The sequence below is a fragment of the Lycium barbarum genome, chromosome 2 (genome assembly GCF_019175385.1).
Source record: "Lycium barbarum isolate Lr01 chromosome 2, ASM1917538v2, whole genome shotgun sequence".
NCBI classification, from domain to species: domain Eukaryota; kingdom Viridiplantae; phylum Streptophyta; class Magnoliopsida; order Solanales; family Solanaceae; genus Lycium; species Lycium barbarum.
Window position 1 is genome coordinate 127,452,784 of NC_083338.1, and position 17,794 is coordinate 127,470,577.

Sequence of the window (17,794 nt, forward strand, 5' to 3'; positions counted from 1 at the left end):
CACAAGTTCTCTTATTAAATACTTATTCGCACTATGTTCACACTAAACCAAAAAATTGAATCTCTACACTGAAAATTAAAGTGGAGATGATTATCACTCAACTATGTGTGTGTGGAAGACATATCTTGTACTGATCGGGTTGGTGTAAAACTCGACGGATTTACCCAAGTTTTAAAGGTACTTTTGATGTGCTGAAAGAATTTTTTTTATTGCTTTAAATTTCATGGCCAATCAAACGCCGTCATATAAAAATGAAAAGAAGACCCTGATGCCATATGCAACCACATAATTTTGCTTATAATCTAATCGAACTACAGGTCAATGTCATGCAAATATAAGCCGTTACTACGTAGACAAATTTACGAGGCAAAGACTAGAAAGCAAACCATATTAAAGGATTCCCAATAAACCAAATAACCTGTCGATAACGTGACTTTCCTAGAGTTCATAGCAGAATACAAATTCAAAATACCATGTCCTGCGGCATGTTGCTAAGCGCTTGCATTGTGGTGCTTGCAACATTCAAAAGTTGCAAATACTCATCTGCTCCATCAACAAGACACTGCAGAAAAAGGAAACAATAAGCACATCCTTGTAAATTGTTCAGCTAACTTTGCCAAGTACAGTCAATTCTATGATGCTGATACATTCGAAACAGAAAAGGCAAAGCTGAACTCTAATTCATGGGGAAAGCTTCAGATTACACTAATCAATAATGCAGAATTCATAGCACACAACTATACATTAGTCAGTACTCGGTTCTCCAAAAAAAATACTCGTCTAATATTATAAACACTATTACCATTTAAAGAGTCAAAACAAGTTTTATACTTTCCACTACAACTTCTACAAACCTTTTCCAAGTGCGAAACAAATTCTACTGCCTACAAATTAAGAAATCAATGTACAAATTGATGCTGAAAATTAAATGTTTGACCCTCGTAGTTCTAAACTCATCATACTTTCAGACTGAGGAAATAAAAATAAAAATAAAATATAAATGTAAGAATGAGTAGAAATTATAATAATTACTCTTAACAATAATACTACTAAAGTAAGATGAAGAAGAGGAATAACCTTGTCGGCTTCAGCAAATTTCTTGCATATTCTTGCTTTCTGTTCATCAGAAATGTCGTCTGCATCAACTACTATATCATACAACTGAAAGAAACAGCATATTAGTACAAAATGTTGGCACAATTGAATGTAAAATGAGATGATAAACAGATATTGAGACCTGAGACAGCATCTGAGAAACAGGATATCCTTCAGCAATGACATTGTTCACTTCTTTGTTTGCCAAGTCAAAATTGCCACTTCTGCAAGCTGAGAATATGGCCTGAACAACTTCATTTGGGATGACCTGATCATAGTAATTGCACGTCAGTGCCTAAAACAACTGTAAAACCCTAGCATTTACGTGGGAACAGAGCAGAAGGGTGGGCCTACACTCTCCCCCAAGTGTAGAGCAAGTATACAAACTTGGAATTGGGCCAGCTAACTCAGACAATTTCTCAGTAGAGCATTGAGCCATGACTTTAGATATGTATACAGTATGGATGCTCTAATTTAAAGAGCATTATTAAGAAATTGTCGAAGGTTCTATATTAGAATCTGTAGATTTTCATTTAAGAATCCTTAAATATTGACACCAATCAAAAGGATTCTATGCTTGCTTTCTCATTTTGAGATATTTAAAGACATTATCTTATCCTCAGAGCTTAAAGGACTAATCAAGCAACACTTCCAAAAATATCTTCTCTTCTTTTTCTTCAGTATTAACTACTACTCCTCCTAAAACTGGCAAATAAACTCTCTCAGATTGAGCACATCAGCATAGCCCAATTATCAAAAGCTCAGGTGCCAAAGAAGATGCTGAAATTCATAATAGCCTTCATTGGAAAAAGAGAAAAAAGGGGATAACTTAGAACGACACATAAAAAAAAAATATATTAATAAGGAGAATGTCTTAATACATCTATACTGCTAGCTACTTATATATTATATACATCAAGGTAATACAGATGATCCCCTAGTTGGTATAAAGACTATCAAACTAATACTACAGAACCAGATATGAACTTACCCCAGACACACTAATTAGGTCCTTTGCTGATATGGAAGATCCAAATAACCGAGCAGCACTCTGCAGCAATTTAAAATATTACCAATCAATTTTTCACGGTTGATAGTCTAGTCAGGAAGTAAGAGATGGTAAGAAAACACAGGCTTGAAATTGGATATACTTTATTCCTGCCACAGAACAATAGAGAAAGCTTCATTTGCATTCTAGAACTCATAGCTTAACAAGTGGCACTATGATATTGGTTATGTATACGACGCTCCCACTCTTTCCTTTTTTTCCCTATCAATAAACGAGACTACTCCCTTACTTCTTCAGTCCTACGTATTTTTTCATCTCAGTGAAGATAACTAAAACTGCATATATACAGTTCTTATCCTTGTTCTTTCCACTACATAATCCAAAGATATAATCTAGAACAATTCTTCTTACAATTTCCATTCACCAATTCTGCTGACATTTGCCTTTTTTCGATAAGCAACATTTGCCTTGAATTTAAGTGAAGATAGCAATTCCAAAAGCAAAATCTTTTCTTCTGATTCCTGAAGAATGATTCTTTTTATAGGTGTTTTTCTTGTTATTTTTGCTAAGGCAACCAGTATTTCTTTTAGCTTCTTTTCCTTTTATTCGAAAAATGTAGAAGGCAGAAAATTCATCTTACTTGTAAGTATGTTATAGCCCTTCGCAGATCACCTTGAGAAATGGAACTGAGGGTAGAAAGAGCCTGCAATCAGATAAGACACTCCTATATATAGCTTAATACCAAAGTGACAATCGAACCATCATTTAAATGAAAGAAAGCAAACAGCTTTTATAACAAGGAATCAAGTTACTACATCCAAACCTCTGAATCTAGATTAAGACCTTCCTCTTTACAAATATGCAATATTCGGCTGCCCATTATTTCTTCAGTAAGTGGCTTGAATCTAAACTTTGCACATCTGGAAGCGAGTGGCTCTATGATCCTACACCAAAGAAGATTATTCAATTTATTAATGCTCTACCAATAATGTACTCAGATCAATAACTTACCATGTTGATACGCTCAAATTACACCTATTAATGGTATAACGCGGACGTTGTCAAATATAGTAACCCAACAAGGTTGGGATCGAATCCCACAGGGAATATGGTGTGAAAAGGTTACTAAAGTGACCGCCTAAAGTAGCGTTTGTGTGCATCATAATGTGTTCGATAATGTAATGTCAGGCATTGAAGCTTCATTGTTAGTCATAGCGTTCTTGAGTTATGTATATTGCTTTAAAATAGAAAATTGGGGTGGTCCTTTGAAGAAGAACATGCATGCCGGTAGTTCAGAGTCAAAACCAATGTAGATATTGTTATTCTATGATATCTAGGTGTTAGATTGAATCGTTGTTTTGTATGGCTTGCTTAAGGACAAGCAAATACTTTAAGTTGGGGTTGTTGATGTGGCGTGATTTTACGCCACAATCGATGCTTTTCGGCTATAAGTTTTACTTGTTTTTAAGCAAGTCTATGTGATTTTACGTGGTTTTTAGTGTTTTTCAGGTAACGGAACAGATTCGGAATGAAAACAGTTGAAAGTGCAGAAGTGGTCGTAAACTCAGTTTACGGACCGTATTCTTAAACACGGGCCTATTAAAGAATAAGAAGAACCAGAAAGGCAGGCTGAGGAAATGGTGATTTACGAACAACTTTTACGGTCCGTATTTCAAAGCGTATTTAACCATTCGAGCATCTGGCAGAAAGTCGAAGTTTTGGAAGTTGAAAGACGACTGGGCAGTTTACGGACCGTAAACCAATTTACGGTCCGTATCTCAAGAGATTGAAGTTGCTCAAAACTGGAAGGAAGACCTGGTCGTAAACTGGTTTACGGTCCGTATTTCACTTTACGGACCGTATTTCGTATCGACGGGGACCAAAGTGCAAATCTGCAACTTTCACGTTTTTAGAACCTATAAATAGTCATTGTAGGGTTTTCATAGTTATCAGTTATTATATTTTGACTTTTGGCTTAGAACACTAAATACTCTCTAGTTTTTGAAGGTTCAAACATCAATTCAAGTATTATCAATTCCTCTTTTCTTCCAAAGTAAGCAATTATGAATTCTTCAATTTCTTATTTCTTGTTCTTTGTCATGAGTAGCTAATTTCCCTTACTAGGGTTGTGAACCCAATAATGGGTGTTGTGTGATTGGGTTGTGATTGATATACACATAATGGATTATTAGGGTTTATTTATTCTTCATTCATAATTAATGGTTGCAAACATTGATTAAAGCCATAAACCTTGATTTATTTGGGAAAATAATTAGGGTTGGTAAGAATAAATAACAAGGACTCAAAGCTTTAAACTTTGTTTAATAAATTCACTTAGGAATAAGAAGAATTTACTTGGCATGATTAATCGTTCTTCATAGTTACTTTCTTATATTTGGGAAAATCATAGAAAGAGATAATCTTTATTTATTGGGAAATAGTAGAGATTCATATAGAGATTAAGTGCATTCATATAATGATCCATTAGAAGTATATCAAGATCAATACCCATGATCATACACTCTATCTAACAGGGACACAACCTTAGTTTCTTTTACCATAAATTTCCACCAAAGCAACTAGATAGCAATTAGTCATATAGAAAAACCAACTATTGCCAAAACCATCGGATTAAGACATTAGACCTAAGTTTAGCATCCTATGACTTTAGTAACCTTTTCACACCATATTCCCTGTGGGATTCGACCCCAACCTTGTTGGGTTACTATATTTGACAACGTCCGCGTTATACCATTAATAGGTGTAATTTAAGCGTATCAAATTTTTGTCAGCAAAGAAAATGGCTTACTTATAAGAAAAGAAAAAAGCAAACACCATACGACAGAAAGTATTTTTTGCCTAGGGGAAAAAAAATTGTCCACGTAACCACCCCTTATTTCATGTAAATGAACAAATGATTAAGTCAAACTTATTCGTATGGCGAATGCCGGTAGGTTCTTGTCGACTATGCACTGGTAACTAAGTTTCATAAACCTCCTAAAAAAAAAAAGTTAAGTTTTCTTAAATAGGATAGTGTTAGAAGCCAATGACTTGCGCGTAAAGGTGGAAAAGGAAAAAAAAGATCATTATTCAGGAAGGGAAGACGTGACAAGACCAGAAGGTCATAAGCCAGCGAAGAGCATTGAGCATTCGATACAATTTCTCTCCATGATATATTATCATTATCTTCCCTATTCCTTCCTAAAGCTTAAGGGCATACAACAGAAAGCTTGAAAGATCTCTCAAGTTGACCACAAAATGAGCACAAATGTCAATCCTCAAAAAACTAAAATATCTCTTCTTTTAACAAAAATGACTTTTGGCAGGCGTTCATCTTAAAACTTGCATTTATTCCAAACCAATATATATGGTAATGGCTAGATAAGTCAAACCACAGATGCACCTTTTTCCCATCTAGCAAATCCCAAACTTATGGAAAAAGATTCCACTCATGACAGCAGAGGCATCTAGTTACAGCTTCAGATACATAGTTTCTCAAGCCCAAAACGCGATCTTTGGTTGCAGTAGTTATGATTAATGTGTTTATTTTTCCTACACATACTGGTGCTCTATAATACCATAGAATAGAAAACAATGTCGTAACTAGCCCTTCATATCTCAGTTTCATCATGATAAAATTGTCCTATCTTCATAGTGAAACAATTTTGTTCCACTCCAAACTGTCTTACTTCACTCATACCATCCAAACAGCTTAAAGAAGACCAAACTGAAAAAAAGAAAGCCGGGGCACAAAATTTGCAAAAGAAAGAGAGTGGATGAAACTGATAGCACTGGTATACTGGCACTTATCCGCCAATATTCACATTGCGGTTAGACTATTTAATGTCTCAAGTAATCCTCATACCACAATGCCACAAACAAATAAACCAAAAAAAGCATCAGCACAAGTTTTGTTTGCAAAATAATTTCATCAAATGCTGTAACTAGGCAAAATGCATTTCAAGTGAAAAGAGAAGGTTGATTTCATAGACAGAGAAGTATGATACGAAATACTACTTCCACTTAGCCACATAATCGACTTTCGTCACTGAGCTTGTTTCAGCTTTCCTATACCTAGGAGAGAACAGGAAAAAAATAGCTAAAACAGAAAACTCAATTGAGTTTCACCATAACTATTCAAGGATCACTTCAAGATAGAACTTTGATCTAGTTGTTTATATGGAACTCACGAAAGCCTTTAATCAGCTTCCAGAATTCTTTAATTATTTAAGATTTTGGCAATATGACGGCAATTCTACAATAGTGCAGACCATAGAATATACACCCCTTCTTTATTTTTATTTTCTTCCATCACGAAAATGATAACAGAAACAGTAAAGCTGACTTTCAGGGGCACAATAATCAATCTATCTGTTCTACAATAAACAGACCTGTAAGAAGAGCAAAGGAAATTGGAAAGACATAGAAACAGAAAATATCAACAAGATCGAACAATTGCAGAATGAAACCAAACCTGCTGATGTAATTACAAATGAAGAAGAATCTTGTAACTTTTGAATATGTCTCCATAGTGCGTCGCAAGGCATTCTGCAAACCCGAGTGTTAGGTCAAATTTGCATAGTTTATTAGTAAAAGTAAAGCAACTCACTTGAGCATCTTGAGTCATTGAATCTGCTTCATCAAGGATTATGATCTTAAAAGGTGGACAGGGATAACCACTGAAATGAGTAAGTAAGCTATGCTGTTAAACAACAAAGTAAAGAGAGGCTTAAAATGCGTTAAAAACTTAGCTAGACTAGACGAAAGTTCACCTTTGCCTATTAGAACCTACAGCAACAGCAGCAAAGTTCTTAATTTTTGTTCGAACTACATTGATACCACGGTCATCACTAGCATTTAGCTCCAATACCCTCGACTTGTACAGCTCAGGTCTGTCAAAGAAGAATTCATTAGAAGATGAAAATATGTACATACAGAAAGTATGGCAGGAAAAAGGAAACAACCGAACAGCAGAAACTCATTAGGCCTAAGTTTGACAATATGATTTCTCTTCAATGTCAGAAGATATGAATAGCCACTTATCCAAGGGAAAATGTATCCAGTAGTCTCAAAAACAGCACAAGAAGCTCACAATGAAACCCACCGAGAAGATTCTTGTCAGATGGAGGATTTTACCAATCAAAATGTTCAAAGAAGGAAACGTTCGTCTCTTAAACTTGTTACATTTAGTTGACAGGTTCCAGAAGAATCACTACAACTAAGTATAGGGATTAGAAAAACCAATAGGCCTGTACGTTCTACATTCCTCAAGTACTCTTTAAAATCTTAAACAGCATATGAACATTGAATCAAGGAAGTAAATACTTTTTCTTGGCCCAATGCTTTTAAACAACACAATCCTAGTTGTCTTTGTCTATGAATCATGGAGAGAACATGCATGTAGAAATGTGACTAGGTGAAGACACCTAAATACAGCAAAAACTGGCAGCAGAGATGATAATCTAGAACTTAAATGCAGGTCCTAGAAATTTAAGCAAGGGAGCCAGCTGTTAAAGTCTTCTCAAATTCTAGAAAAAAAGTAGAAAAACAATAGATGTCCCAAAGTTCCATTATTACTCAGTATTGTTCTTTGAAAACAAAAGAAGAGTTTAAATTGCTCCAAAAGTAGTGTAATTATTTCAAAAGTTCCAGACCTTTTCCCCTTTTCACTTCAATTTCGAATCAAATTTTAGCAGAAGAACAAAATTACTTTCTTTGCTAAGCTATAATCAGTGTAAGATAGAAACTCAGCACCAATGGGAAGTAGTGACTAGCACAATTGGTCGTCAGGCGCCCAGAAGGGATTTCCAGGAATCAGATTTGTAAAGACTTATTCATAGTCAATTCCAATGAATTAAAAATTTGCTAAATGATATTAACATCAAAAAATACTTTCTTTGCTACAGTACAAAATGATTTTCAGTAATCAGACAAATAGATACTTATCCATAATCAACTCAATCAGAACTACAATTATCTAAAATAACATTAATACTAACTATAGCAATATAAAAGTAAATCCATATTTGACATAAACATACCCGAAAAGTTGATGGGCAATGGCAAGAGCAGTCGTCGTCTTTCCAGTTCCAGGGGGACCATAAAACAACATATGCGGGCACTATAAAAAAAAAAAAAAAACAACAACAACAACAAAGAAGCGTAAAAATCACCACTTTAGCAACCAAAACTAAACCAAAAAGGCTCTAAAGAAAATAGTAAAAAGATTACATGCAACTTGAGCAATTAAAACAAATTTTCATGCCTGTGATAACAAGGTTTATGCCCAACTTAACTACTTGCATTTTTCATAGTAGTGCGCCCTAAAGAATACTGAATCTTCTATGTTGATGATGTACACAGTAAATATCGGGAAGTTTTGAAAAATATACAGCCCAACATAAAATATTACGCCACGTCGCCATATTTTCAGTTTATACAACATTGTACCTGGGGAAAAAATTATAAATAATGTATCAACCTTGTATAAAAGGTGTTTATACGCAATTATGGGCTAAAACCGGGTTTACAAACTCAAAATGTGTAAATATCTTCTCCTAGTAGACATAGAGCGTAATTTTCCCAATTCTTAAACACAAAATTTAGGGGAAAAAGAAAACCCTAGCAAGTGTTCAACGTGTTTAGCATAAAATTGTTAAATAGAAATCAAAATTGAAGGAATTTGGTTACGCTGAGCAATTAAAACAGATTTTTCATGTCAGTGATAACGAGGTGTATGTACAACTTAATTACAATTGTCTGAATTTTGTATGTTGATGGTGTACACAAACAGAAAATTTAGGGGAAAGAGAAAAACCCTAAGAAGTGTATAATGTGCTTAGCAATAAACCAATCAAATAATGAAACTGAAGAATAGAAGGAATTTGGTTACGTTAGAGGTTTCGAGAGTGTTGGTGAGGACTCGAACGACCTCATCCTGGTGAGCTACGTCCTTAACTTGTTTCGGTCGACTGCAAATGGTAGAAACTCAAATAGTTACATAATCAAGAAAGGAAATATGCAAAAAGAAAGGAGTTTTAGTTTAATTTGGAAGGAGAGAATGTTACTATTTCTCGACCCATGGTTGAGAGCTTTGCGTAAGTGGCGCCATAGTAGAATGCCTCTTTCTTTCCCGCTACGAGTGGAACAAGAACGGCTTTTATGTTATTACTTAGGCCACAACACGCGGGAAAAATTGGCAAAAATAGCCATTTGGTTGACCCTCAATTAAGAGCTGATTTACAAGAATGGCCTGGGTGGTCTTTAACGTTTCACCGGCTTGCAAAACTTCTAAGTTTTGTCTTACTTACTAATGGGACGGAATATCCCGTCCCGGTACCGAACCGTATCGTCCCATCCCGTAAGCTTAGTGGGATCGGATGAGACTAGTGTTTCGTCCCCCTATCTCGTGCCACTTCCATCCTAGTCCCCCTATCGATCCTCTTAAGTCTATCCTCGTCCAGTTAACTTAGTGGAATGGGATGAGCCTAACGTTCTGTCCGTCTCGATCCTCCTTATCCTGTTAAGTTTTCGTTCTGCCTGTCCCACTGAAATTGTTCCGTTCCGTTAGACACCCTTACTTATAACATTTAAGGTTTATCATGAGATAAGCGGGGTCAAAAGTTCAAGAGCACCCTTTTGAATGGGCTAAGTGTGTGTCAATTGCTATACCAAGATCCTTATATTTGATGACAAAACTTCGGGAGAGTTTTTAAAAGTACTTAAAGGCCAAATAGTTACAAACTTACAATTATACTTGGAGTTTATGTAAGAATAAAGGAAGCAATGATGCCGAATCAAGCCCCTCATAATTACCTAAATCAAGGAGTGTTGAATAAGGATATATCGCAGAGATTCAATTTGGCCACCAAGTAATAGCAAATGAACTCACACTAATATGTTGGGCCACCAAGTCAATACAGACAAGATTGATATGTACGTATTTTTGTTTCAACTTAAGAGTATCACACATTCAGAGTTGAAGTTAATTATGATTTTGCTTGCTTTGATAGGGAGTACAGATAAGAAGATTATCCCGTTATAGCATAGTTGCATGAGCCTGTGAATTATATAGAGTTAAAAGTAAAAATAAAATTAGGGTCAGAAGCTATGTCATGACCCCAATTCTCTGCAACGTAGACGGCTCTTTTCTTCAGGAGCTTTAATTGATTTCACCGATCCTTCGGCCTTGAATGTTCAAACATTTATTTCGTACAGCTTGTGACCGCCATATGAAGTTTAATTCCTCATACAAAGACTTACTGAGGCATACTAAGCACCTAAATTATCAACTGGCCGTCATGTAACTCTTTGAAATTCATGTCATGATTCACCTGTCACGGGTTGCCACTAGCGTCATAAAACTCGAGCTAAGGTAAACTCATGGCCAGCCAATCCGTCTAGTAATTAATTATGTATTCTAGGTAGGCTAGTTGCTTTCCAATTTATCTGTCAATTGAGTCTAATGGTTGTAACCTTGATAGAATACTAGATAAAAAGTTTCTAAGATTGCAGGAGGAGAATGAAATTTCAAGCCATTAGGAGAACATCATAGCTTCTCTAAATATAGGATAGAAACGAGCCATCCAAGCTATGACACCATATGTAAGAGACAATACCGATCAAGGAGAACTTTTTTACTACTTCCTATTAATTAAGAACGTTGGACACATTTTCTTCTTAGAGAATATAAATAGCATAATACTAAATGCTACTTTACTATCTTGTATATTTTTTGCTGAAGACTAGCAATATGTTTATTAGATATCCAAACTCTCACCAGGATAATTAAAGTTGAATAATTGGATATCAAATACACTCATGTATGAATAGGGAAATCTCCCTGTTCTACGGATGGACTTAAAAATTGGGCCATGTGTATATATACCACCATCCTAACTCTCTCCACCTTAGGTTACATGTCTGTGACAAAGTATATAGATCAGAACATAACTCAGAAATACAGTGAGATTATTTATAACCGTTACAGGTCATTTAGTTGTGGTAGTGTATTAGAATAAGTAATTCCGGCAGAAGATAATATAGTGTTTGGTTTTGTCGAAAAAACAAAGATAACCGCCATATAGCTAATGTAACGTTTAGTTGCTCGCGAAGGAGAGTTAGCCGGGATCCGACCCTTCACGGTCACGATGCACTACCCACCTGTACTGCTTCGTGGTTGTGGCTGGATCATGTTTAGTCTTTTTTTTTTATATATAAATGATGTTAAACACAATGATCAGAGTTTGTTAAATATTTGATGGAGACTAGAAGTGTTCATGTTTACAAACTTAAGAACTAAAAACTGCTCAGGGTATATTCAAATTAGGGCGGGCGTTCAGACAATCCAGAATGGATATGAAAACTCCGATTTGAATTTTTGATTTTTGGATTACGGTCGAAATAAGTTTGGATCGAATCGGCCTTTTTAAGTTCATTTCAGATAAATTAGTTTGGTTATTTTGGATTTTGAATTATGGATTTTGAGCTGATAAGTTGAGATTCTTCTTCTTATATATATAAATGAACTAGGGAAATGCCCGCACTTCGCGCGGCATTAATAAATCTCATTAAACTCATGAAATAATATTTTGTAATATTTGAATATTAAAACTAAAAATACTTAAAACTCATGTAAAAGCTTAAAAAGTTGATTAAAAATACATCCAAAGTTTAACTTCTGGTGGTATATGTGCGCGTTTTATAAATTGGCCTGAATTATAAATATAAAGTATTTGACATTATTATGTGCAAATTTCGAAAAACCCCAATGAATGATTAGAGAAGACTTTTACTTTCTATTTATTTTATCTTCTTTATATTCTCCGCTCATAATATTTGTTTTCAGATGTAATTTTTTTCTCAATATCAATTAATCTCTTTTTCAATAACCAAACATTGCTTCTTCTATTTTTTATCCATTAAAAGTATAAAACCTTCAATTTCATGAATGACATATATCACAGTCATTCTCAAGAATAAAAATATTCAAATATACCAAAAAGCACCAGAAAATAAAACAAAGGGAAGTGCAGTTTTCTAATTCTTTTATCTTGAAATAAATAGAAAAGGAACATGTAGAATCCTAATAATGAAAAAATTGAAAAGGAAAAAGACATTAATACTATATAAAATATTGCATGTACATGTTTCTAAGTACTAATTATTATAATAAGTTATCGAAAGTTATTATGAATTGTTAACTTTAGTATATAAGCAACTGCTAAACGTATAGTGAGATAGAGGCTCGTGAACTTTACCACAAATAAATACCACCTCAATCGTCTTGAAACAAAACAAAATATAGTGAAAAGAAAAAATATGAGGAAAAGAAAAAACGTGTTTTCTAGTCTTAGAAAGTGCATCACCTTTCCTAAAATCGGTATTATAGTATAGTGTATATCTAGGTGCTTCGCGCATTCATAGATTAATTTTTTTTATATGTTTGAAATAGGTAATCTTGTTTGTAATTATATTTAGACGAAATAGAATAAATAAATTAGCATGTTTATACATATAAATAAATAAAATTAAGTGTTTTGCTTCTTTGATGTGCTAAAATAACACTCATGATATGTATATACGTACCAACTTATAATATAATATACTCTTCACCTAAAGGTAATTAAACATATTTTGAAATCTCGGAGTTTTCATAAATACTGAGTATTGAGTAACTTTTCTATTTTCCAAGAAAATTAATTTTGCAAGTATGTTATTTTTTATTTTTTTTCATATACTTCCTCCATTACTTGAGTCGAAGGTTTATCGTAAGCAACATCTCTACCTGGCAAGATAGGGGTAAGGTCTGCGTACACTCTACTCTTTCCAGACCCCACTTGTGGGATCACACAGGGTATGTTGTTGTTGTTGTTGATTTGACTTGGGACATTGTTAAAAGAAAGATAGAAAGAAAAACAGAAATAAAGAAGGAAAGAAGGTTATTTTTTAAAACTTGTAGTCTTAAAGATATCATTATATTTGTATGATTATAAAAACTTTAGTTTTTATATTTACTTCAGATTTTTTAAGGGAAAAAATATTATTTTTCGGAATAGATTATTATACTATTTCAATACCTCATCATTCTGGCCTCGAAATTCATATCATCAGAGTGGACGAATACATTATTTTGAAGGCTATAGCTAGAAGATCACACATATAACACCAGTTATAAAATTCAGATACCTCTAATGCAAATCTTTCTTCACTGTTTAAGTTTGATTATTGAGCCATATATATATTAAACAACATGCAAAAAGAATTTGAATGAAAATTGTGTTCAATTTAAATGTCAAATGCCAAATGCCAACTAAAAAATAATTACACGGTAAATAAACTTGAAGAAAAATAACTAAGCAAAAATAGTAAAATATAATACATGAATAAGCATAGGTTCTACAAGATCGGAAATAGAGAAAGATCACTGCACCTTCAAGAGTGTAGTGAAATAAGAAACACCGAAAGTCACAAAGCGTCCCTGGCCTTCACCCTTTTCGGGAAATCAAATCCTTTAAATATGTCCAGGAAAATCTAAGTTAGGATGTTAGCAGAATAAAATAACATGAGGTATACGTAAATATTAATGATACGCACTTAGCAATTGAATATGTCTTTGACAAACAGAGCAGAGGCATGAATGCATATGGGGAAAATGAATCATCATACACGGATGGAACTTACATGAAAATATCACACAACTGCATGCGCATGATTCTATTCAGTGAATAAAATGCTTCACGTAGAATATTATATTGTAACTATACACTGAATGTTGTCATAGAAATTGTAAGCATTAAATTAATAGTAATCGTAAAAAAGTTTTTGGGAAAAAATGATGAGGCGTTAGGGACTGTAATTCTGTAATAGCGACTCAGCGAGTAAGTTCTTTTGTTTATTGGTTGCTTTCGTAAACAGTTGCGACTGTTCGGAGTGGAATAGTAGATCCGTTCATAACCGATGGCTTTTGGAATTTTTGACACAAATTAAAGCAAAATAAAGGGTTAGAAAAGCAAAAAATTGAGGAAAAAGATAAATCCAAAATCTGACTCTAGAGCTTGCCACATCACCGGGCCTTTATTTTGCAATTATTTATATATAGACTACCAAATAAACAATTTAAGTCAGTTTGCTTAGTAATTCCTCATTTCCACCATAATCATCCAAATAAACTATTTTATGTAAGCAATGTAATCATTATCAAGGAAATTCCAAGCAAAAGAGCATTAGAGCTTGAGAATTAACAAGTCCAAACATAGTGAAATCATGTCCAAATAGATCATATCGACATACTTCTAACAGTTATATTCAAGTCAACCACTACAGGATTCTTATAAATTTTGTGCGATTTAGAGAACAATTAGTACAAATCTTTAATGACCTATTGATAGAACGTAACTCCTAAAATAGTAACAAAATACGGCCACAATGAATGCGTCTCAATTTGCACCATCATTTAGCCTAATAGGGCATATTGAATATGTAGGGGTGGGCATGGTACGATATGGTACGGTATTTGAAATTTCGGTTTGATAATTTCGATTTTCGGTATTTAAAAATACTATATCACTACCATAACAAATTAATTCGGTATGGTTCGATATTTTTAAGTTCGGTTTCGGTATTTTGCGGTACGGTAATTCGGTAACCATAGTTTGTTCGACTACGACTTACATATATACATATAATAAAGAATTAAGACTTCGGCTATTCAAAAAACGTCTCAATTATATTATACTAACACCTTACATGTGTAAAAATATTCAAAAGAAAATACAAGCAATGCCCTTCATTAATCAATAACACAAAAAAGGCATTTCAATCAAGATATATATACTTCGGTACACAAAAAGGGCATTTCAATCAATTATATCATACTAACATATCTTACACATGAAAAAATATTTAAAAGAAACTACAAGTAATTCCAACATCTAAATAATTAATTTGTACTAATACTAATTATACATATATATATGAATTGTATATGTAACTATATGGAATTTTTCGGTATGATATTCGGTATTTCTGTATTTTCTTTATCAATACCTAATACCATACCAAATACCAAACTTTTCAAAAATTCATACCAAATACCATACCCAATACCATAATACCGAAATTGTGGTATCAAAAATTTCGGTTTCGATATGGTAATCAGTATACCGTACCGTGCCCACCCCTAATATTATTGATTGATTAGTAGAGTATGTATTAGACTTAGTATTAGGTACGTATATGGGCTTATGTCTAATGGTCGGGATAAATATAAGGTATAATTTTTTTGAATTTTCGGACAAAGTCCCAAATTTGAAATCTAAAATTTAAAAGTTAAATTTGAATTGACTCTGTAATTCGAAAAAATTCAAAAACTTCGGATTTCGATTTTGGCCAAACTATATTAACCCAAATTTAAAGAACCATTTTAAGCCTACCCCAAATACAAGGGACAATTTTTGTCATTTTCTTCTTGATCTATGCAACAAGTATCCCTAATTCCACATATTACTGTCATTGCCATTGACTGAACAAATATTTTTTTTCTTAAAGTAATTAAATGGTAGTATGACTAGAAGAATCAAGCCAATTACTAGAAACATGGGTCCGGAACCATAATAGCCCTATAAAAATCATTTTGAACCAAAATACCCCAACAAAAAAAAAAGTTACAAAACTACCTATAGCGCAGTATTTTACTGCGCTATAGCAGTAACGGAGACGGAGCCGTTAACTGCTATAGCGCAGTAAATTACTGCGCTATAGTGTGCAAACAGAACTTATATAGCGCAGTAATTTACTGCGCTATAGTGCCTTTGTTTTTTTTTTCCAACCCTTTTAGTTAACCCTTCTTCCATTGTCTTTTTAACGTATTTTGACCATAGATTAATCATGCTTCGCAACCCCGAAACATCAATATTTTATATAGAACCATACTTATTTTTGTGCGATTAATAAGGTAGGATCAATACATCAAGGATACGCAAAAGTTCGGATGGCCGTTTTAGTGGCTGAAAAGTACTCGAACGCCATTTTCGTTTGAAGGTTCGGCGACATTATCTTGAAGTTCTTTGCGAATACTTAAATTTGATCATCAATAATTAATCAAAAGTTTCTCAAAATGACAGCATTCATACAAAAAAAAAAACTTAATTAAATTGCATCATTCATTCATAACCTTGAGTAGATGAAAATACTTAACATACTAATATTCTTCAAAGTAACAGCATAATCATACAATCATCAAAGTAAGAAAAAATCTTAAAAAACATTCATCAATTAATGCCCTTGATTTGATCTTCCCCCACCACCGCTAGACGTGCCACCACCACTAGAGATACTTCCACCACGAAAGTTTCCTCCACTACGAGAGGTACTTCCACCGCGAGATGTAGTTTGACCACCATGTCGTAAGGGACACGTGTGCTTATCATGACCAACATAATTGCAAAATGAGCATTTTCGAGTGTATCTCCCCGGTGGAACATCCATTTCATTATGAATACGTGAGTATGCATTCTTTCTAAATTTACGGATAAATGCTTTATTTGCGACCATTGAAAATGGATCCGGTGGCCAATAAATCTCACCGCCAAGTGGGTAGAACCTTCCAACATACGTTCTTGTATAATTTTCAACTATATATTCCTCAGCCATGTACGAGGAGGCGTTCTTTCCCATTGTGATGAAACGCTTGAAGGCATGAGAACATGGCATGTGATATGATTGCCACTTGCCGCATGTGCATGTTCTTGGAATCTCACAAATTGTATGGACGTTACCTCCTTTACCTTGGTGTACACTTGTTGTGAGTTCAAATATGTGCTCTGCAGGGTTGTACTCCATCCGGTCATGTTTCTGAGCCTTATATTTGTGGTGCTCGAACAGTGTTGACGGTTTTGGCAACCATCTTAGACCTTCTGTTGCATATGCTTTGGCCTCTTTTGATCGAGTGACGAACCGCTCCACAACCTGCTTAAATGTCATTCTCACCATTGCGGTGACAGGTAGTCCGCGTGCAGATTTTAACAAACCATTGAATGACTCAGAGCTATTTGTTGTCAGCATACCCCATCGCCTACCTTCATCCTGGTGTAATGTCCATTTGTCACGACCCAACCCCGTGGGCCGCGACTGGTGCCCTATTTGGACACCCAAACTGACTTACGTACCAGATCGACATATCAAAGCTTCATTCAGATTTAACATACGTAAATTTTAAACAGATGCTAAAAACAATGTCGTCTTAAGCGGTCGCCCGTACAAAATATCATATCAAATCCGATAGGTTGGCGGAATAGACATCGCCCAGATATACACACATATACAAACAGATGGGCCGTTTTGGCCATAATGGCAAACGGGACCGCATTAAGACGCAGATCACAATCACAAACGAACAAACATGACCCATGACCCACATATATGACTACAGGCCTCTACAAATCATAACAGAAACACGCGACGGGACAGGGCCCCGCCGTACCCAAACAGCCATATACATATATGTCGAACATGTATAACAGAAGGTATGTACCAAAATATGAACTCCGGATCGAAAGGAGTACTCCAAATAGCAGAATAAGTACCCTACACCGGCGGGTCACCTGAACGAACGTTTCAATATCTTTTTGGAATATGAGCAAAGAAGTGCTGTCGGAGTAAAGGATCGTCAACAAGGGCGTTCTAGTGCGT

General features: G+C 34.6%; 1 protein-coding gene across 1 annotated transcript; it reads right to left on the reverse strand.

Annotated features, from left to right (window-relative positions):
* Positions 1-269: 269 nt before the first annotated feature.
* Positions 270-9,327, reverse strand: LOC132627142 (replication factor C subunit 2). The gene is made up of 12 exons (XM_060342300.1): positions 9,172-9,327; positions 8,997-9,075; positions 8,146-8,225; positions 6,877-6,996; positions 6,714-6,783; positions 6,579-6,652; positions 2,928-3,048; positions 2,745-2,807; positions 2,087-2,146; positions 1,238-1,363; positions 1,078-1,161; positions 270-562 (listed from the first exon to the last, which is right to left on the reverse strand). The coding sequence occupies exons 1-12, from the start codon at positions 9,213-9,215 to the stop codon at positions 464-466; spliced, it is 1,020 nt and encodes a 339-aa protein (XP_060198283.1). The 5' UTR covers positions 9,216-9,327; the 3' UTR covers positions 270-463.
* Between the last annotated feature and the right edge of the window lie 8,467 nt (positions 9,328-17,794).